The sequence below is a fragment of the Peromyscus leucopus genome, chromosome 2 (assembly GCF_004664715.2).
Source record: "Peromyscus leucopus breed LL Stock chromosome 2, UCI_PerLeu_2.1, whole genome shotgun sequence".
NCBI lineage: Eukaryota > Metazoa > Chordata > Mammalia > Rodentia > Cricetidae > Peromyscus > Peromyscus leucopus.
This window is the reverse complement of record NC_051064.1, coordinates 149,819,805-149,842,244: the sequence shown is the minus strand read 5'-3', so window position 1 is coordinate 149,842,244 and position 22,440 is coordinate 149,819,805. Positions and strand designations below refer to the sequence as shown.

The 22,440-nt window shown below is 43.7% G+C and overlaps 1 protein-coding gene across 16 annotated transcripts in view; it reads left to right on the top strand.

The window, feature by feature from the left end:
- Positions 1–22,440, top strand: part of Camta1 (calmodulin binding transcription activator 1) — an 852,116-nt gene that overhangs the window by 81,481 nt on the left and 748,195 nt on the right. Inside the window, exons 4-6 of one of the 16 annotated variants that reach the window (XR_005090962.1) lie at positions 700–783; positions 2,788–2,937; positions 14,373–14,843. The exons of 11 other annotated variants lie outside the window; for them this stretch is intronic. Coding sequence is in view for 2 of the 5 variants with exons in the window: in XM_028883117.2 (XP_028738950.2) it covers positions 13,146–13,163 (18 nt within the window). In the remaining 3 variants the exon portion in view is untranslated. Of the gene's footprint in view, positions 1–699; positions 995–2,787; positions 2,938–13,145; positions 14,844–22,440 lie in introns of those variants that run through there. 4 more of the 16 variants (XR_003736018.2, XM_028883117.2, XM_028883118.2 and 1 more) reach the window with 4 other exon arrangements.

Below are 22,440 nucleotides of genomic sequence, written 5' to 3'. Positions count from 1 at the left end.
TGAAAGTGAGAAAGTGTAACATTGGTTGGAAATGAAGCCTGTCAGATACCTCTTTCCTCCCTGGTTCTTCCTCATGTCAGGCTCCTGTTAACTGTGTGATTCCAGTAGAGATAGCAAGTTGTTACTCTGCTTAAAATGTCCTTTCCCTTGTGCAGTGAAAGTTGAATGTGAGAACAGACTTAATAGGTATAGTTACACAGTTTATTTTATCATGTATCACTTTATTGCTGTCTTCTAGAACATTGTTATACTAAATGTTCCAATAATGGAAATTTTATGCAGCTACTTCAAATGAAAGAAATTTGCAAAAACTCAATTTTGGAACTCATTCCTTAAGGAGAAGGGAGGAAAAAAAAAAAACCAACTCACCATGCTGTGACCAAATTAGATTCTTGATATGTTGGCAACTTATCAAACACTGTCATTTCCAGAAAACAGGGTGTGGATTCCAACTGAAACGAAATGCCAGCACTTCCCAGCCACTTTCAATTGGAAATATTGGAGGTTTTAATATGATTGGTTAAATATTTGTAATTTTTTTGGTTGGTAACGATGATTAAAATTTGGTTTTGTACCTGAATAAAAATGACTCTCCATGGAATCAGGGAAGACTGTTCAGTTGCAGGGAGAGCATCAAGAGCTTGATTGTTGATTCTGGGAGATGCTAGTTGTACTTACTGGAGCTCCTTTGTTTTGCAGAGATCATGATGCAGCCGCCCTTTTGGATTTCTTTTTAATAATGTGTGACCCTTCACCTTTGATCCCCTGACCTGCATTACCTTGGTAACCATTTCATTTTTTAATTTAATTTCATTTTTTAATTTTGGTGTACAAGCTGTAACATTTCATCTCTCCAAGTGCAGCACACTGATTTCCTCAAGTAGAGATTCTCCTTTGAGTGATAAAGTTGCAAAATGCTGTCTTCATTTTCTGTATTGAAATTCATTTTGGTTTTTAAGAATAAAGTGTAATCTGTGTTTTCATCCTTTTGAAATTTAAGTTTAATGAGTGCATTTCCCCATGTGTAGGGTATTTCCTTTTATGTCCATATTTTGCAAAAACTATGAATTGACTGATGTTTACATGTAACTTACATATACATACCCAGGCTGCCTGAAGTCTCCCTTCCCATCCCACCCCACTTCCATACACACTCATGCTCACATCTATCTTTACCCACACCCTTCTTCACATCTACTACATAGCTTTGTTGCTGCCTTCCCCCTCAAAAAACAGCAGCAATTTAAATCTGTTAGTTTTTTAAATGCCGTATTTTGCATCCTCAGATTATATTTTGTGTTCTTAAGTTTTACTGAGAGAAAAAGGTTAAATGTTTTATTTCATTAAAAGGCCTGAAGAATACGGTTATCTCATCAAATTTCATTTTTTCCCATCCTTTATAATCTACTTCTTTTAAACATAAGAGAAAGCAACGGTTTACATTATCCACAATGTTATTGTTTTTGCTGAAATCTGGTCAGCTTTGGTGGACTCTGTACCAGGTTAATTTATGCTGTTGGCTATTACAGTTTTTTTTTTCTTTCAAATTAGTATATATTTTTTAAAATTTATCTTAAGAACAAAGCAGAACAAAATCTAGAACCATATTTAATTCTTTGAACTAATAAAATATCCCCCCCATCACATGTAATTTCTTAGCATGACCCAGTGAAGCACAGATTATTTTTAGTGTCTCATTATTTTATTCTCTAATGTTTAATGGTGATATTTCAACTGCATACAGCCAAAACTTCTAGGTGAACACTGACATAGATGTAAGTTCTTTCCAGTCTTTGTTGATATCTGTGAAAGTTTATATCATTCATTAGAATCAGAGTACCAGGAGCTGCTCATTGGTGACCAGAACTCCTGCGCTACTGGGAGCTTCCAAGCTTGTTTTTGCCTAGTACACCCACATGCTTGCAAAACTGCCTCTGACCTGCTGGGTATCTTGTCACGGAATTGCAGAGCACCAGAGTTGAGAAATAGAAATAGATAAAGACTCCTGTGATTATGAAGCCCCTGTGACTGTACTCCCTGGGAGTTGGAGGCTGAACCTTGACTGTTCAAGTGATTTAAAAAGTAATTACCATATGCATTGCACATTTGTGCAAGAGTATTTTCTCCTCCATTCTAGTTGTGTCCTTTGTTTTTTGGGTGCCATGTAGAGGAATGGCACTTGGCGTAAGAGTTCACGGACTCTCAGATGGCAGGAGATGGTGGCTGTCACCTCCTTTCCTCTTAGCTGCCTGATGGCACCTGAGGGAGTCCCAAGCTCCCTGTTGACAGAGTTGGCTCTCTAGGGTCCAGTATTTTATTCATAAATTTAGTAGGAGCCTAGGACACATTAGTAGATGCAGAAGTGAAATGTTTTCATTAGATTTTTCCTTAAAGCTGTCTGCTTAGTACATTTTTAAGATAACCTTTTTTTTCTTCAGAGAGCTAGTAACTGAATACATTGACTACTTATTTTTGATGAACAAAATAGTTTTTGGTTAGAATTTAGGACTTGTACTAAGTTGTAAGCCCCACAGATACTGCTTTTGTAATTGTGATTCATTGAGGGGATCTTACCCGAGTGTGAGAAAGTCTGTTCTGGACTACTCAGGTCTGGACATGCTGTCAGCACCTGTTAAGGCTGTTAGCCCAAACTAAAGAACTCCAACAAAGGCTTCAGAAGACAGGTGTTTGGTTGTCCAGGTAGGAGTTTGTTAGCCGTGTTCTTGCTGCTTCCATTGTAATGTGTGTGAAATACAGATGCTGTATGTCTCCTACTTGCTTTTTTAGGGTTGTTGGGAGGATAAATGAAACACACTGAGAACTCAGAAGAAAGGTGCTTTTGAAACTGAACCTCATCCTATGGCTGTGCCAAGAGGCAGTGGTAGTGAACCCCGTGGTGAAGGGCCAGGACCATGGCTGTGGAGCCAGGCTGCTGAGGTTCGAATCCCACCTTGGTCTCTTGCAAGTGTACTGACTGCAGCACATTACCTAGCTGCCCTATTCCCGAGTTTGCTTCCTCTTTAAATGGGGTGTCAGTAATAGCACCCACTCACAGGATCATGGTGAGTCCTAGCAAGTCACTGTGTGTGAGGTCTGTAGAGCAGCACTAAGTGCAGTGTGGCCAGAGCTGCATACCATGAGTAGTGCATGCACCTCAAGCAAAGTGAACTCTAGCCCTTCCTGCCTCAATCTTTTAGCACTGACTTAGAGACCCTTGGATGCCTAGAGAGGATCTACAGAGCATGTGGTAAGTAAGACATCTGCAGCAGATGCAAACTCCGGGCAGAGCTACGCGGCCTCCTAGTCTTACAGTGAGAAAGTCCAGCCACCAGGAGCTGCCTCACCTGCTACTGTTACTTTTTTTTTTTTTGGTGCATTTTTTTAAAGATTTATTTGTTTACCTAGTTTTGACTTTGGAGGCAAAAGGAAAGAGACTGAAGAAAGAACATCACTGCTTGCCTCTTTAGCTGGATTCACCCTTCACGCTACTCTGGTAAAACCCTGCAGCTAGCTTTCAGGGAGTCAAGGTGTTGAGCTGCCTAGTGTTTCCCTCAGCTGCAGGAGGCTTCAGTGTCCTCTTCAGTAAAGGGGAAATGACCTCACTGTCACCATGTGTATGAGGATATGTATCAGGTGTTCTTCCCAGTGCTTTTTATACATTTTAATTATCCATATTTACCCAGGAGGTGGGGAAACCTGCATGAGCACACTGATGCTCAGGTAGGTTTAATACTCTCCAGGCTCACCCTTCATTATGCTGTAGGTCTTGCACTTGAGACTAGGTTTCACTGACACTGCTTTACACAAGACAGTTCTGCCATTTGACTTCAGGAATCAGCTGCATGCATTCTCTTCCCTCAGTCATCAGACAGAGGTGTAACAGTACTCAGCTTAGTAAGAAGTGACTGATAACAGTGGTTTCTTTAGTCCTGGCTCTGGATAGGGAGCCCCTTGCATAGTTGGTTAAAAACTTGCATCACTGGCCAACTCCATGGTTCTGATCTTTTACTAGCTGAGAACCATTGATCAACAGGGTTCAGAAATCTTGGAAGTTTATTTTATAAACAAGAAAAAAAAGCAGGTAAATCATTTGTACACATAGAAATGTGTCTCTCTGGGGTATGTGTAGGTCAGAGCTGTTACTTCCAAAGCAGGTTACACTGCAAACTGATGGGTCTCTCCGGGCTGACTGCATACATCCACCACTAACCAGTACCTACAAGCCCAGCCGCTGCTCTACACAGCCGTCCTGAGTGAGAATCAGCTGTCACAAAAGCCAGGCTTGTGCTTCCCTTATGAGGTTCAGGAAGTAGAGGGATTTTGTTCTATTTCTGTTGCTGTAATTGAAGAACAGAAAACTGACAGAATGCAACTTAGAGGGAGAAAGGGTTTATTTTAGCTCAAAATTCCCAGTTATAGTCCATCACTGTGGGGAAGTCACAGCAGAGCTTGAAACAGCTGGTCACATCATATCCTCACTGGAGCAGAGAACCACAAACATATATGTACTTAAGCTAACTTTCTATAATCAAAAAAAAAAAAAAAAAAAAAATCAGGGAATGGAGCTGCCCACTTGGAGGCTGGGTCTTTCCATATCATTTAAGGCAATCCAGACAATCGCTGAGGGACATGCCTACAGGACAGCTTGGGCTAGACAGTACTCATTGAGATCATTCTCCCAGCTGCTAGGTTGTATCAGACAGTTAGAACTTAGTACACAGGGCCTTTCTTGATTTCTCAGTCTGTCACCTTCTTTCCTCTGTCTCTTGTGCATTTAGTTTTCCTTTCTTTTTCCTTCCTCTATAGCTCTGACACCACCCCCAACCCTGATGTTCACAGTGTATCTGTCATCACAGTGTAATATGCTTACAAATCTTCAAGGGGCCTCGCACATAGTAGCTGTTCAAATGGGCTTTTAAAATTTGTCTTGATATCTGTTTTGGAGTAGGTGCCATCCTTCACTAGCCTGAACATTGTTAGGCTTTGTTTGTGACTACCTGTCCTGATTTGGTTCATCTCAAAGATTTAAGTAATTTTGCCACATAGGCTTCAGTAGGCTAAGAAATGCCAGGGTTTAAATCACCAAGCAGTGCAGGTTAGGCACTAGGACAGGCTGGGGTTGTCTTGGAGAGGTTTTTTGCCTTGGGCCTCTTCATAGCTGCTGTGTAAGCTTTAAAACTGTATGGTGGGTGGTCACTATGTTGAACCCCTTGATTTTGGTCATGGGCAATCTGCTCCTGAGAGGGAAGGGCTTCAGATCTGCTGCCTGTCACACGTCCTGTGTAAGGGTGGAACAGCAAACATGGCAGTACAGACGCTTGTCCTTAACTACCTTCCTCCAGCAGTGTTGGTGGGGCTGTTAGAGTAGTCTTCTGCTTCCCCTCCACAAGAGTGAGTGCTGTATAAGGTTAGGGTGACTCTGAGGACGTAGAGGCCTCAGTGTGCAGTCAGGCAACTCTGAGTCTCCAAATCTGTGCAGTTTGGCCTGGGTGCCACCTGGTGGCCTTTGAGGTCCTTCTGATGACCTTTGCTCTTGTGGCTTCTCTGGAGAGTAGGATACACACAGTGGGGGTGTGGGAAGTGCTCTGTCATTCTCCACAAAGGTCTATCCAAGCCAAAGGGAGTTGATGAAGAAGATGGCATCAGAATTGCTGCTAGGCAGGATGTCATGGAAGCAGCACCCTGTAGTTCTAGTCCCCATTTACTCATTCTCCCATGAAATGATGGCCATGGTCCCATGGAAGTGGCTCAGCCTTCACTTCGATCCTTTTCCTGGCTTCTGTGCTGATTCTATTTCTTAATCCTTTATCTTTCCAGAGATAGTGCCAAGAGGATAGGGTGAGGAACAGGTGGACTTCATGGCCCAGGTCTGTCTCTGGGTCTCCCCCGCTGGGCTCTGGTTCCCCTCAGGCCTCTGGCACATGTCTTGTACGTAGTAGACACTCAGAGAATGCTAACTCTTCATTTCCTATTAGCTCAGGTAATTAAGAGCAGGAGCTGAAAGACTACATGTATCTGTGCAGAGATATATCTGTAATTAAAGTTTTAATTAAAGAAATACCAGACCAGGCAGATGGTTCTTATCCCTGCATCCTGTAAACCTAAGAGCTGTGTCTTCTCGATCTTGCAGACAAAGGCAAGAGCAGCAGCCTCCATAGTGGTCCAGAGGGGAGAGGCAGTTTCACTAGCTGGCCATAATCTAATTTTGGTAGCACTCTATGTGATGACACATCTGGGGGTCATCCTTGCAGTCTGATACGGAAAGACAATACATCAAAGGTACTCCTGACCAAAGCTTTTAAGCCTCAAGTCAAGGGCATTACCACAGCCCAGCTGGTAGCTCAGAAGATGTGTGGTTTTGTGCTGGGTTACAAAAGCTGACAGAGTGTTATTTAGGATCATCAGCTAAATACAGTTGAAAGTAGAGCAGCAGCATCCTGATGCTTCAGTTGTTGCCACTGTAAAGCAGTGCAGAATTGAGATGTGACTTGTACCTGCCTGCCTCACAGTAGTCCTCTGCTATGTTGTGGTGACCTTAATGGTCAGTCCAGTGCAGAATTTAAAAAACACAACAGCCACAAGAGCTAACAGAAAGGACCTCTCTAGACCTTACTACTTTTCAGGACCTCCCAATGACCTCCAGTCACTTTTTCTACTCCCATCACCATCTTCAGGAAGCCAGAGCAGTAGAGGGAAACAGTCAGGCCGTGGGTGAATGGGGTGCATGGCATCTCTCTCACTGTGACCTCCTGGGCCTCTGCTCTCAAGTTGAACTTGGTCTGGCACACAGGGTTGAAGGCATTCAGGGCAGGTGTGGCAGCAGTTCTGTAACATTGTACTGATGCTTCGTTTGCTCTGTTCAGCAGAACAGTCCTGAAGACACCCTTGTATTTCACAGGGGAGCAGTTAGTTCAGAGGTTAGGAGCCAAATCCTACCTCCTCTGCTGAGCACTGAGTCACTTCCATTTCGCCATTCCTTCTCTTTGGCTTTTAAAGGCAACCAATCTTTCTCTGGAAAGAGCCTGTATTATTACAGGATAGTAGATCTTGGAACTAATTTAATCTATCAATACCGTCTGTAAATCCAGGCTCAGTTAGTCTGGGAGGAATACACATGTATAGGTGTGAGATAGGCCAGACTCAAGGGACCTGGTACATCCTTTGAGCAGTCTTTGTTTCAGGACTGCTTAGAAAGGCATCTATCTCTGCTTGGGCTTGGGAGACTTCAGTATTTGGTGAGCTGTTCTGATCTTAGTTGAGGGGGGGCGGGAAGTGCTTTGAATAGTCTTTCATGGTGGGATTCAGAAAATGCCATGTGATTTAAATGCAGTGTAGTGCTAGTGATTCCAGTAAGCAAATTTGGACCTGATAGACTGAAATCTATTTTTTTTTTTCCTGTCATTTGTTTTGTGACCTGAGGTTTTATTTTATTTTATTTTTTTATTTTTGGTAACTTTTGAGAAAATAGTCTGAGATTGTAGGAGACTTCTAGCTTGTACAATTAAACTCTTTTTTGCTCAGAAAGTGGTACATGTGACTTGCTTCAGGTAGTGAAGAGACTATTTATTCAGGAAGGCACAACATCTACAAAAACTACCCTGAATGGTGTGCTTTTTTTTTTTTTTAAAGCGGGTGGACAGTTTCACTCTGTAGTCTGAGCTGATCTTATACTCGTACCCATGCATCCGCTCTAGCCTCCTGAGTGTTAGGATTACAAGCAAGAACCAAGTACCAAGCCCAGTACCTACTCTTTCTGGAGTAGATGGGGAAAAACTTTTGTGCCCTCCCTCCCTTACCTCCAAAGTGACTAATGTCTAGTATTTATTCATTTGTTCCTTTAAACTGCTATCAGATGTCTAGTATGTGGCTGTCTCCATGCTTGGAATGAAGCAGTAAACAAGCACAGCCTTCCTCTTGAAGTCCTTTGCTGGTTGGGAAAGAACAACAAGGAACAAAAACCAAGAGCCAGTAACTTGAGGGTTTATATGTGACAGACAGTCCATGTATTATCTCACAGACACCCCCTGACCCCAGACTGCAGGATAGTATATCCCACTTTGTTCCCAGATCCATAGATGAGGAGACCAGGGTACCACAGAGTTCGCTTGCTTCACCTCACTTGAGTAAGCTGTACTGTTGGCATTCCATCCTAGCCTTTCTGACTCCAGATTTTGTGTTAATGAAGCTGCCTGACCTGTTTATTTCTAATAATTGGTGGTAACAGGTTGATCCAGTGAGGTGAGCTTTGTCAGGTGACCCCAGGGTCAGAGAGTGCTCTTGTACACACTCTTTTCAGGTGTGACTTGAGCAGGCATCTCCCTTTCGGTGATGGGAAAGATGTGACATAGTGAGCCATGGAGATATCTGGAGTGGAAATATCCAAAGCAGATAGGACAGCCTAAAGCAGAGGCCCCGCGATATGTGCAGGGCTGGAACAGAGAGGAGAGCTGGAAGGACAGACAGGTAGAGGCTGCTGCTGTCTAGAGAGAGCCAGAGCCACAGGCAGGGTAGGGCAGGGCAGGGACCAGTAGTAGCATCTTGGGAGGTTTTCGTAGGTCACAAGTAAAGCTTTTCTATTTTTTAAGACAGAGTCTCACCTATGTAGTCTAGGCTAGCCTGCAACTTATTGGATAGTCCCAGGCTGGCCTCAAAATGCTCTATTCTCTTGCCTCAGCCTCCCAAGTCCTGGGATTACACGTATGTAGCACCATACCTGGCTAAGGCCTTTTGATTTTGCTAAACGAGGGGAATACACACACACACACACACACACACACACACACACACACACACACACACACACACACAAAGGACTCTTTAAGGTCTTGGGAGATGGCCCAGTGCGTAAAATACTTGATGAATCCAGATTCTCTGTAATTCCTGTGCCAGGGAAGTGGTAGATGGGCAGATCTCTAGAGCACATGGGCCAGGCGATATAGCTGGAAAAGTGAGCTCCAGGTTTAGTGAGAGATCCTGTTTAAAAAAAAACAGGGTAGTGAGCAACCAAAGTGGACACCTATGTAGTCTAGGCTAGCCTACCTAGTGCCTACCTCTGCTTCCACCTGCACAAGCATACCCATCTCTCTATCTGTCCATCTCTCTCTCTCCAGAGTTTAGGGCAGGGTCCACACATAGTATCCTACTACTGATCGTTTTGGTATAGACAGCGTGCTTGGAATGCTGTTTACTTTTTTGTTTGTTTGTTTTGTTTTGTTTTTTTCAAGAAGGGTTTCTTTGTGTAGCTTTGCCCCTTTCCTAGAACTCACTCTGTAGCCCAGGCTGGCCTTGAACTTCGAAGAGATCCATCTGGCTCTGCCTCCCGAGTGCTAGGATTAAAGGCATGCGCCAGCACCGCCTAGCCAACTGTTTACATTTTTTAATAATGGGATGAAGAACATGAGTGATAATCTTGCACATTACAATTCAGGTTAGCATTTGGTTGTTGTTCTGTTGCAAGAGAACCCCATTAGTTCTTCATTCTTCTCAACCACACAGTGAGTAGCAGAACATCTCTCATGAAGGACTGTCTGAGGCTATCTTTGAGTTGTGTAGTCCAGTCCAGCAGACCATGTAGCTGCCTTGGGCCCTTTCTGGAAAGCACCACTGTTTGCTGGCTTAAGGAGACAGGGTGGAAGCAGGCAGTCTAATAAGGCAAGAGCTGAAAGTGGTTTAGACAGATGTGATTGGGTGTGGGGTGTTTTTCAGCAAGAGCTGATACATGGGATTCTCATGAGGTTGATATCAGTGCTAGGCACAGAGAAACCGGAAGAATTTGGTTCCCTGAACTGGAAAGACTGTGGGAATGGCAGGCTAGGGAGGGGAGGAAGGAGAGCACCTGGGTTGTGTTTTTGGACACATTGGCCTTTAAGATGTCTGCTGTAGGTGTTGGATACAAAGTCATGTGTCAGTCTAACTCGGAAAGGCCTAGGCTAGAGCTAGACATGGGAGCAGTATTAGCATTTTAATATTGCCCAGAAATGATGAGACCGTAGAGAGGGGAGTCCTACAGGGAGAAAACATGGGTGGAGAGGTCTGAGCATGGAGCCCAGGGCCACCCAGTGTTAAGGAGAAGGAGGGAGAGTGGAGAAGCAAGTGGAGAAGGCACCCAAGGGGACAGGCCTTAGAAGCAGTGTGCTCACCTGTCAGATTCTGCTAAGCATCAAGCAGGACGCCACTAGGGAGTCCCTGGTGGCAGTGGAGCTTGTGTGGTACTGGAGGGAAACTCCAGTACCAGCAGCTTCGGATGAAAGTAAGAGGCTAGAAAGTTAGAGTTCTGTTTTCAGGAGCCTCGTACAGGCCAGGCCAGGACTGGACTAGGACTGGCTGTTGTCAGTGAGTTAGTTCAGTGAAGGAGCTGAATGGTGTATAAAGAGCTCACATGGCCATGGACTATGTGAGGTGTGCCAGGCAGAGAGCCGAAAAGGAATTCTGGGTTCAGGAATTAAGAAGTAGGAGCCTGGGATTGCTGGAGTTAGGTGGTACTCAAGAGTGGAAGTGCTTGAAGCTGGAACTCTGGAGGGGTGATTGTACCCACGTAGACCTAGGGCAGACTGTCTAGCAGCAGTGGCAAGGGAGCTGGTTTTGAAAGGTCAGAATGAAATGAGCCTTACTAGATTGCACTCTTTCACCTGGTATATTGTGAACATACGTGAACATGTACCACAAAGGTTATCAGGATACAGTGCTGTTTGGGGTACAGTCTTTGAAGTTGGTGTGTATTGTGTACTTCGGGCACACCTTACTCCAATAGGGTCACATTTCAGGTGCCCAGGAAGTTCATGGCCACCACACTGGTCAGCGAAGCTCTGCAGATGACCATGAAGTGCAGTCTAGCTTCAAGGGACAGAGAAACCTGGGTTCATGAAGAGCTGGCTGGGTGGCTGAATATATTAGCTTCTTCCAGGTTGTGAGGCTCTAGAGCCAGGTGTTTTAGTAGTCCTTTTTAAGCTGCCGTGGGGTGAGTGTGAGCATTTGGATCTGAGGGCTGCTCTTCCTCACTAAAGTCCAGGGTTGGAGCAGGAGTTCTCAGTAATTCCAGAAGCATAGGCCATCGTTTCTGTAGGATCTTCCTCACATGGCAGCGTTCTGATGCCCTCTGTCTCCTTTCATTCAGGCAAGGAGTAGCTAATAAAGGTGTTGCCCCTGTGAATGTTTCAGACAGTTCTTGTCTGTATTTCCATGTATCTTTAGATGCTGATCTTTATTTTGGCGTAATCCTCAAATCCTTCAGATTCTGTTAGTAATACTTAGCTCAACAATCTTGAAGGTGTTTGAATCCCCACAGAAGCCGACTTTGAGTAGCTTCAGGGCATTTCTGTGTGATACAGACAGCAGTGTGCACACTCTCCTGCCCTCCCTGGTCCCCTTGACAAAGCCCAAGCCAGCGATTGCCATGCAGCTTAACTATATATAGTTCATATCTGCACATGCACAGATGAGTGTTTGTAGATATGTATGCTGGCTTTGACCATATTGAATCTTTGAAGATTAATAAAACTCAATTCAATCTAGAAACTTATTTTTTAGCCTTAAAGACTGGGGAAAGGTAAGGTAGTTCGCAGGGGTAGAGAGGAACACTGGCTCACTTCTGCCATTCTCTTTTTTCATGCAGATTATTAATGCAAACTTAGTCTGAGTCCCAAGAGAAAGCTGGATGGTGCCCTGATTCCATGCCCTTATCAAATCTAAGTTTACTTTAGGGTCCCTTTTGTTTTTTCTCTACAGTAGTAAGATTAACCAGGAATTCCTGTCAAGATCATCTGAGCATAGGTATTTATAAAGAGCCCATTTTGAGCCCTGTGTGTTGTGTGATTTTTTTAATAACAACTGGTATCAAAAGAGGAGGGCTCCAACTGGTCTGTAGCCTGTCAGAGCCCAGGCTGTCAGTTGAGAACTTTTTTTTTCCTTCTTTTCCCCCTAAACGTATTCTTGCATTTAAAAGTGGGGGGAGGGGGGGAGCTCAAGAACCTTGTTTTACAAACAATGAAACTTATTCCTATGTAAGCGTTCTCAGACGCCTTATCCTAATGAGAGCATCTGAGGAGAAGGGCGTGGGTACCAAGAGCCAGCTGGAATAAGGTATTAGGTGGCCATTAATGTCTGGCTTTACTGCAGCTTGTTTAGGGTTTCTTCACCACCAAGTGGTGTTTTGCTTACAGACTGACTCACGGCTTTGTGCATAAATCTTATGAGAAGTGGACTTGAATGGGTCCCAACAAAAGAGGGGCTGTCTCTCCTGTCACTTGTAAATCACAGCACGGCCGTGCAAGATAACCAGAGGCTTAGGTTTTGAAGACAGTGCTAGCACAATTACTTAATTGGTGTGCATGGAGTTGTAGTCTCATTGAAAGTGAAGGTCAGTTGTCCAGACTAGGAAAGTGAGTGTTTGATCCTTGCCCACTGTTTTTAATTTAGATCTGGGTTACTAGAGTTCTTAAAAAAAAAAATAAAATAAAGAAGAAAGGAAAGAAACCAAAGAAATCCAAGGTATAACATTTAAACTTGTGATTTATTTATTTTGAAAATTTGTTGCTGACCCTTAAGGCTTGACTAACTTAGCAAGTATCGCCATACCCAATGCAGTGTTTGCTCTTCCTTAGGCAGACGCCTACCCATTCCTCGTCTTGATCAGAGAGGCCACATACACACAGAAAACCAAACCCACATCGCTGACCCATTACACTATGCCCCACCCAGCTGCACCTTGCTTGCCCCTTGACCCCTCCCCACCCTCTCTAACACTTCTGTTTTGCCCTCTGTTCCGTGCACCAGCTCAAGCCACCTCCTCTCAGACTCCAGCTGGGATTCCCTTCTCATAAACCCTTTTCTTGGGCTTTGTTCAGTACAGTTGACTCCAGTTCACTGTTCTCACAGGTGTGGCACCCCTGTGTCTATGTGAGAGCCCTTGGCACAGTGTATTGTCACAATCTCTTTCACGATTGAGTTAGGAGCTCTCTGGGGGCTGGTGCTAGGCCTCCTTATTTCGATGCCTAGAGTCCATCCTCGCACTAGCATGTGGTGTGAGTGAATGAATCAGGGTGGGTGGCGGGAGAAGAAGTGCTGGTGGGGTAAGGTACGCTCAGGTTAAAAGGGTAAACTTAACTGTTTGGAGAAGAGAAGAATAAATGCTGTTTTTGTTTATGCAGGTCTTAAAATTTTGGTAGCAGAAAGCAAAGGTGCAGAGAGCAATGGAAACAAGTCAGAAGCTGCTGTCTGATTCCAGAGATGTCCACAATTTATGACATGTGATTTATGTTGAAATCTTCAATTTATCCTGATACCTCAAATTGCTAATTTAGTGCAATAACACCTGGGGAAATAGCTCATGAGGACTGCAGACAGACCTGCAGAAGGCCACAGATCCTCTTCACAATGTAACCTATTGCTGTCATACTCTAGACCTATGAAGTGCTGAGCATAGCCTGGTGCTCTGGGCCTTTTACTCCCCCTCAAACCCTGAACTACAGTCCCGTTTGCATTGTGCTAATCTGAGGGCTGGGAAGTAGTCAGGCAACTTCCACTCCCCTGCGTGACTTGTAAGCGGAGTGGTCCTGCTGCCCGTCTGCCCCTCCTCCTGCCCACTGCAGCTCCTGAGAGAGGGAGGTAGAGACTTCTGAGGCTTCCCTTCTGCAACTTTGTTCTTTGGGGAAGTTTCAGGGCCTTGATGGAAGTCACTAGCAGCTTGTTAAGATCTTATATTGATTAGGAAGTGTCCTTGACTTACAGCCCTCAGCATCCCTTTGAAGTACTCTTACTTTTCTAACCTGGGAAACTGGCCTGTGGTGACCAGTTAGAAGTGCTGGAGTTGAGGCAGCCTTCTCAGTGCTTTGTGCCACAGACAGACTCCAGCAAGGCAGCCTCTCCAAGTATTGTCTGTTCTATCAATATGTACTTAGACACATTAATCCGAATTAGAGAACTGATTGTACCTAATGGCTCCCCTGGGATGCCATGTCAGAAAAAAACAAAAACTGAAGGAGTATGTTGAATATGCGGAGTAAGTAAAAAAAAAAAATGATTGTAAAATTAGTGTTAATTGAGCTTGGACCTTGATCATCTTTGCGCTTTCAATTTTTAATTTGATTCTTTAAAACAGTTCTGCCTTTCAAAGATAGAGCCTAATAAAAGTTATACTGTAACATTGCCAAAAAGACATTTACAGGACCCAATTTTGAAATATCTTAGAGAAATAGGTTATGTGTGGGGTAGACACATGTACAAATACACATTCATAAGTGTGTTTAAAATACATTGTAGTTGTCCTTTATCCACATGTTTTCTCTCTCTGCCTCTGGAAGTGGGGCACATTTTCTTCAGTTAAAAACAGAAATAGAAGCGACGGTCTTGACCCATTTTACACCTGTTTATTTCAGGCTCTCACCACACACTTGTTCATGGGCGCAGCAAGAAGAGGGACCCACAGAGCTGGAGCCGTGAGGGCTGACACATTGGGAGGAAGCTGGCAGAGCGCATAGGGAGAGCTTTCCATCCTGCCAGCTCCGTATCTGCTTCAAGACAGTTCTATTAGTGAATTAATTGTACTTTAAACCCCAAGTTTATATAGTTGAATGTTACTAGAAATGACATAGATTCATCCAGAGTGACTGTGAAAGAGTACAGCTGCCGCTTACCTCTGGGGAGTAGCCTGCAATGTGTGTTCCCTGCTTCTAGTGTTCTTTTTGCCCCAGCAAACTTCCCATTCACCCAGCAATGACCTGTTTGTGTTGATTACTGCCTCCCAAAAGAATGGAAGCTCCATGAGAGCAGGGCCTCTGTGTTGTCTCCTCTGTCTCCAGCACATAGGGCAGCCTGGCCTGGCATATCAATAAATGCTATTCAGTGAACTAGTGGGTCACTGGTGTTGCGTCCTTTCTCAGCCTTCTCCTTTGACTTGCTGTTTATGTACTTTATGTATTTGTGTATACCTTTCAAAATTATAACATAAATAGGAAGTTTTGTTTTGCAGCTAGTTCAGCAAGATACAAGAAGCCAGAGCATCCAAGATGGTGGGATTATGAATTTTTGAGCCACTTTGCTGTGTTATCCATGCCACCTGAGTAGCAATAGACAGAGGGGGATATGCGTCACTTCCCTGACATGTTGTAGCATCACCACTGCTGAGGAGAGTCTGGGAAGAGACTCAACACACAAGAAGGTAGAAATGAGGTAGATACCCTGAATGTCTCCTCAGGATCTGGTGATGAAATGCGTGACTGCATTCCGTCCAGTCCAGATGCTGTCTAGAGTGAGCAGGCATTGACTAGGACACTTGGGAGCTGGATGGAGCTAACAAGAGGCTTTGGACATTTCGACCCTCAGTGGACCACACACGCTTAGCTGCCTCATGAGAATTTAGGACTTAATAATCTCAAAACTGGCTTAGTTTGTGCTCTCTGTGATATTCACATGTCACCCAGAGCACCCAGGGGCAGTTATTAAGCATGCATGGCCGGGTGTGGAGAGTAACAGAAGAAGTCCTGACCCAGAAGCCTTCTTTATCCTTTTGTGTATTGGCAGAGGTCACAGTACCTGATATTACTCCTGCCAACCTTGAGTTTTTGCTCTTGAACAAAGACCCAAGGGGACAGTCTCCTGTGAAGTGGGCCGTTCTCAAGGTGAGTTTGTCTATAGCATTGGCTTGTGATGAATAGTCTGCAGAAATAAAATTTCTCCAAGTGTAGAGTATCTGTCAGGTTTTGTTCATTTCATTGTAAACTTTACTTATTACACACAGGAGGAGTCAACTAAAACCATGACAAAGAACCAATTTGCCTGAGTTTTATTTCACTTTGGAAGTATCTAGTACCTGTGCTCAAACCACACTCAGTTCTTTTTAAGTAAAGCAAAGGCCAGACCTTTCTGTGCCATACAGCAAACCAAGAGACTAAAGCCTTTGGTAGTGTGGTGCTGTTTGCACTAGACAAGTCACTGAGTTATTTTGAATGCAACCTTTCCTTCCTGTGGAAGTGTAAGACGTGTCAATTTTGAGGTGAGAATGTAATTGCAGAAAGTGGTTAATGAGGCAGAGCTCACAGACCCCTACTTAGAATTGTGTGGGTGAATAAATCCTGGTAGAGGGTATAGATGTAAGGAAAATTCTTGGTTGCAGTCAAGAAATGCAAGGTTGAACTTTTCATTTTCACTAAAATAGAATTTTAGAACCTCTCGGGATAAGTTGTATTTTAAATAATTTAATTTGCTTAGAACAGCAACCCAGGGCATAGTGAATACAACTACATGCTCTTTACTCTTGAAGGGTTGAAGTACAAACAAGATCATGTTTTAATCCTGCTTAATAAAGTGCACTATAATTTTGTTATGGGCAATATCTCCTTTCTAGTTCATCACAGAATGGTTTCTCAAGTTAAGAAACCCACTCGTTTCTCTTGGTTGGTGCTCCTGTTGTTTGCATGTGGAAGAAGCTACAAGCTCCTGACAAGGGTACAGCTCTCATGGGCCATGGAAGAGCAGTTCTTCATGCATTTTGAAATGTCTTCATCAGTCTGAAGATCACACTGACTTACTGTTTACATGTGCTGATCCTGTGTGTGTGTGTGTGTGTGTGTGTGTGTGTGTGTGTGTGAGAGAGAGAGAGAGAGAGAGAGAGAGAGAGAGAGAGAGAACCTTTAAGTTTTGTGGGGTTCAGTGAAACTTCTGATGATTGTTTAAAGTCACTGTTAAAATTGCATACTTAGCACTTCATTCAAAATCTAGCTCTCAGTGTTCCCGCTGTTTAAATGACATGCCATATGCTTTTGAAGAGTGAGTCCGTGAGTTAGTGCCCTCTGCTGGTACACAGAGGACATCAGGCAGAGAGGGACTCTGACCCAAGAGCCCTGGGCTAGCTCTGTAAAGGGCCACTGCCTTACGATTGGTTGTTGAGTCATCTTTTCCTTCTGATTTTGAAGGTCCCCAGGTGCTGATTTATACCCACTTGAAGTTTGCCATCTTATATTTGGTGCCTGCTAGTTTCCTACCACTAAGCCTGGCCATGGAGTTGACTTAGCAGTGGTCTCACTAAAGTTGAGAGTGATGCTCTGCATAAGGAATGAATGTTTGAGATGTTGGCATTCAGATTTCTCAGGATGCATCCTTACCCTGCCTCTCCAGAATGGACATTGCTGTCAATTCCTGGGGTAAGGAAAGGCCTCCTGCTAGCTTTGGGCGACTTACAGGCATTACTTGGCCCAGGCTTGGTGGGTTGGTCTTATTTGTCCCTCTGGTATTCTCTGGAGCCAGCTTTTTCACTGAGGTCCTCTGGCCAGATTCCGTTACTCTGGATTTCAGCGTCAGGCAGAGGAGACACTACATCTGTCTTCAGCTCTGCATGGCCACAGGTCTGGGGAAGTGGCTCTGCCTTGTGTGGGTCTGTCAGTGAAACAGGGAGGTTAGACTGTGTCTCAAACCTGGAAGAGAACAACTTGGAGGATGATGCTAAGGGGTGAACTCAAGGGCCAAACAGATGAACTTTCCTAGATTGCTTCTAGAGGCATATTTCTTCACTGAATAGCAAGTCCTGCCCTTGGTACTCAAAAGACCAAAAAAAAAAAAAAAAAAAAAAAAAAAAAAAAAAAAACCCAACTCTCATTTTTGGGCTAACTTTGTATTTGACAGCAAAGTTCCAAAGATAGGACTGAGTTTACACATAATTGGTAAGCCCTTAGATACCATTGGGTTTTTTTTTAAATGTGTTCCCTTCATATCGCTTCACGTGGGTCAGATTTGGTTTAGTTGCCCACTTAGCACTTTGCTAAATAGTTGCCTCTGGTCCTTGAGTTCCACTGTAGACCTGGCACTTGTCCCGAAGCCACCTTCAGTTTTGACCTCATGCCATGTCTCCGGCTATTTGATGTTAGAAACATTTTCTGCGATTTTCCAGCATCTTAATGCCTAAGTATTTTTCCTATTGGTACAGTTAACTGATATGTGCAACCTAAGGAGAGACAGGGTGGTCCGTGGCATCGTGATTCAGCTCTGCATTTTCAAAGTCTCATAGCTGCTTCTCATACACTTAAATTGAAGGCAATGTACGTATTTTCAAAATGAGTAATCCCCAAATGTTTCTTTAGAAGAGTAAAATCAGTTAAAACCCTTTCCTTTTAATGAACATCTAAATCCACAGTCTGCCAGCTAGTTTTAATACATGTATGGAAATACATGGAAACTCCTTGCAGTTCACATACTTTACGTTTAAGAAAGTGACATGACATGTCACTTGGCTTCTTCATGCTGAGGAATGAGCAGGGAGAGCTTTGTCCTTTTTTCATGAACAAGATGATGTAAGATCAAGGGTTGACCTGGTTGAGGGCCACAGAGCACAGACCCTGGTCCCAGTCATTTCACAAGCAGCTCAGCATCCCCAGCCCACGGCTCCTGCAGCTATGCCTTTGAAAAGGCTGCTGTTCCCTTTACATTGATGAGACTCCTGGTGACCTTAGGCTAGTTATTGTAAGATGAATTGCTAAACGGTTTTATTAATAAAAAGCCAACAACAAACCCGGAGTCAGATACTGGGGTGAAAGCTGGAAGATCAGAGAAACAAAACAAGCCACAGCTAACCTCGCCTCACCAACTACTCAGCTGATCTTGTTTCCTCAGGCTGAAAGCCTCTGAGTCCTCACCTGAATGGATCTCAGCTGCACTGCTGCTAAAAGCCTCTAGTTCCTGGTCCTCATGCCTTAAGAGCTCAAGTTCCTGTTTCCTCAAATGTTATATAACTTTCTGTGTCTTGCCATGTTACTTCCTGGGATTAAAGGTCTGTGTCCTTCCCAAGCGAAGACATGAGATCTTAAGTGCTGGTATTAAAGGTGTGTACCACCATGCCTGGCTCTGTTCCCAGTGTGGCCTTGAATTCACAAAGATCCAAACGGATCTCTGCCTTCCGAATGCTAGGATTAAAGGTGTATGCTACCACTGCCTGATCTCTATGTTTAATATAGTGGCTGTTCTGTTCTCTGACCCCAGATAAGTTTATTGGATTGCACAAAATGTCAACCACAGGTTATGAATAATTCTTTGATGACTAGTAGACAGTTTCCTTATTCTATATCGTCATTAACTATTATGAAGTTGACATTGTTAGGATTGAGTTAGCAAACCCCACCACCCCATGTCTTCAGAAGAAACTAGGGGATCAGGCAGCATGTACTCATTTGTGCTTTGGGCAGTAATGGCTGTGTTGCTTGCATCAGCACCATGGTGGTGTCTGGGGTAATGGGCTGCTTCTATGATGGTGTAATTACTCTGTGATCCCTGGGTTGCATGAGATAAACCCTGTAAGTAGAGATGTGCAACATACAAGTGTTTTTGTTGTTTTTTGTTTTGTTTTGTTTTTTTAATAAGTGCCACTGAGCTATTTGAAAGAAATGTGATAAGGGCCAGTCCTTGAGAGGCTAGGAGAACTTCTTACAGAAACACTGGGATGCAGATGGAAACAGTAGAGCATCTCCAGAGAGAAAGTTTGCATGTATGATGGAGGCAGCCATGCTTTAGTAAATTATAATGCCCTACCCATTCCTGTCCTATGAAAATTAAATATTGTTGTCACATGTCTTGCTCTTCTTTACTTTTGGTTGATGTCCATTTCTAAGAACATCACAGCTCAGAAGAGTCCCCTGTACTGATGGTTGTGGAAACAACAGATACTAGGCTGTCAAGTCTCAATTCACCACTTCGGTGAGTTTGGGGTCCGTTGCTTTTCTGTTGTGCTCTTTGGAGATGTAGCTCCAGCTAGTGTTCCAGTTACTGTGTAACTGAGGATAGTTTAATTCCTGCTCCTCCTGCTCCTCCTGCCTTTACTTCCTGAGTACCACCATGCCTGGCACTGTTGCTTTGCTTGCTTGCTTATTTATTTTGAGACAGTGTCGTTCTATATACCTCTGGCGAGGCTGGAATTTGACATATAGACCAAGCCTTGAACTCAGCGATCCACCTGCCTCTACTTCCAGAGTGCTGGGATTAAAGGTATACACCACAAAGACCTACTTTTCTTTTTAGTCAGTAGCAAAGGTGGCTGGATCTACAAAGACAAATGAGTGGATTGAGATGTTTTGATCCTTTGAAAGCCTAACAGCCTCATTAAAGCTGAAAATGTGTCTGGAGTGTTGTCTTTTGTAGTCTCGCACCCATGAAGTTCTGGAGAGCTGTCCAGAGTCGATTCCCGGAGGCTGTCCTTACAATTTCTGATGTTTGTTGTGCAGATCTTGGTTGTTGATTTGCTTGCCCTCTTCAGCTGTAGCGCTTTTAGGAAATTACAGGACATGGAACAGTCTGGCTGGAGTGAAGAGGATAGACTTTGAACTCTGTAATCTCATCAACAGGGACAATGTCAGGCTGGTAGAATCAGGGTGCAGATGTTACTGTCATGTGCATTCCTGGGGGAGTTTTACATTACAGTGATATATTTTCCTCCTGAGGTCATGGTGAAAGGCAACAGTGCTTGGCTTCCTTTGGATAGTGAGCTTTCCTGTTCACCATTTGAGAAACTTTACACTCCCCTTTCTCTTGTGTTGGACTCTGTAGCCTAACTAGAAGAGACATTATGATTTCAGTTTGTATAAAAAATCCAAGCCATCAGGCCTACTCCCTGACTAGTGAAAGGCCCAGTTATCTAAATACTCAAACCACAGGTTTCTCTAAGGTACTTGTTTGCATTCTGTCTCCTTTCCCACCATGGAGAGACCAGAAAGTGAACAGAGACTCTAGTTGGAAAAGAAGATCTGAGCTGCCTGGTGCCTTGTGGCAAAGACAATTAGGCAAACAAAGCTGGGTTGATTGCTTGTGTGAAGGTTGGTGGGACATAGGATTGAGCCTGCCTTTTCAATACCCGTGACTACCCTGCACTGGCAGAGTCCTTTAAAGTAGGTTTTGCATTTTAAGTTCAGTTTTGAGAGCCAGCTATTCACTGTGCAAGCTGAGTTGCTGGGAAGTTTGTTTTAAAGATGTGAGCACCCTCTATTTCAGTGAACCTAGTAAAAATAGCATGGAATAAAATTTAATTATGCTGTACTGAATATTTCATGTGGAATTAAGGGGCAAAAGCTGCCTTTAAAAAGCATTAGGTTTGGGAAGAAGAAAGGCTTTGTGGGTTCTTTGGAAGATGCTATAATTTAAAGATTTGCTCAAATGTATTTTCCTACTTTTTGAGGAGTTTAAAGAAAGCCATCCTTCCTTTCCTAAGTTGATTCCTTCTCCAATGTCAGCACTGCCTGGCAGTCAGTGTGCTTCTATGGTGCTGATCCGATGGCCGCTTACTGTCAAATGTAAAATAGTTTGTTTTTTAATCCTCTGATTTAGACATTTAATAGAAAGCAAATGTTTGGCTTGCTTTGGTTTCTGCTGAACCTGTATTTAAACCCACAAACAGTTTGAATAAAGTGAAGGCACCACTGGACTAGCTATTTTAAACATCTCAGGATGTAAGAATGCTAAATGGGGTTCCCTTTTAAAAATAGAAATGGCTGCTTGCATTTACATAATTACTGCTAACTAGCACAACATTTTAAACAGTGACAAACTCAAGCTAGAGAAAGTACCTGCTTTAAAAAGCCTGGTGAGAGGAAGCTAAAGTTGTTTTGTGAGCACTGCTGGTGGAGGGGTTCAGAGCCAGGCTCTTGACTAAGGCAGGGAATGGTGGGAGGAGAGGGTGGCATGGCAGGGTCTGGTAGTGTTGTATGTGATGCACTTGAGTCTGCATTTTGCTGTTCTGGTAGCCAGTGTTAAAAGCTGTGGAGAGCTGAAGTCGGTGTTGATGAGAAGAGCATGGAAGAGTATGATGATGAAGAGTCAGGTGGGCTGGAGCATACTGTAATCCCAGCACTGGGGAGACTGAGTCAGGGAGAGTGCTAATTGGAAACCAGCCTGGGTTATGTATGCTCTGTCTCCTAGAACATAAGTGGCTTATAGAAACTCATTAGTTAAAGCCAGAATTCTTGAGTAGCCCTGATTTTGCCTTTCTCCATCTCAAACATCTGATCTATCTGTTGGTTCTTTTAACGTGGATCAGATTCTACATCTCCACTTGGGACCAGGCCTCCTTCTCTTCCTTTAGACTGCTGTTCCCATTTCCTACTTGGACTTTCTGCCTCAATTGCCTCCCTGTGCAGCAGTCATGGTGTCTATCCAGAATTGAGAGTAGCAGTCATTTACTTGGAGTACCTTTGGCTTGCCTTGTCATTCTCCCATCATTTGCTCTCTCTGCCTTCTAGTTACCAAGGCTGCCCAAACCTGGAACACATCAGACAAGTTCTATTAGGAATTTTCTGTTTTGTCTACCTGGGACACTTTCCCATCAACCCTCCCCCTTTTGTGTGTGCTGGCGCCTTTGTACCAGCCAGAGCTCATTCCAAGGATAGTCTCCTTGGACCTGATGATCCTGACATATGCAGTCTGCATCATTCATATGATTGTTTTGTTTTCTCTGTAGCATTTATAAGTCAAGCA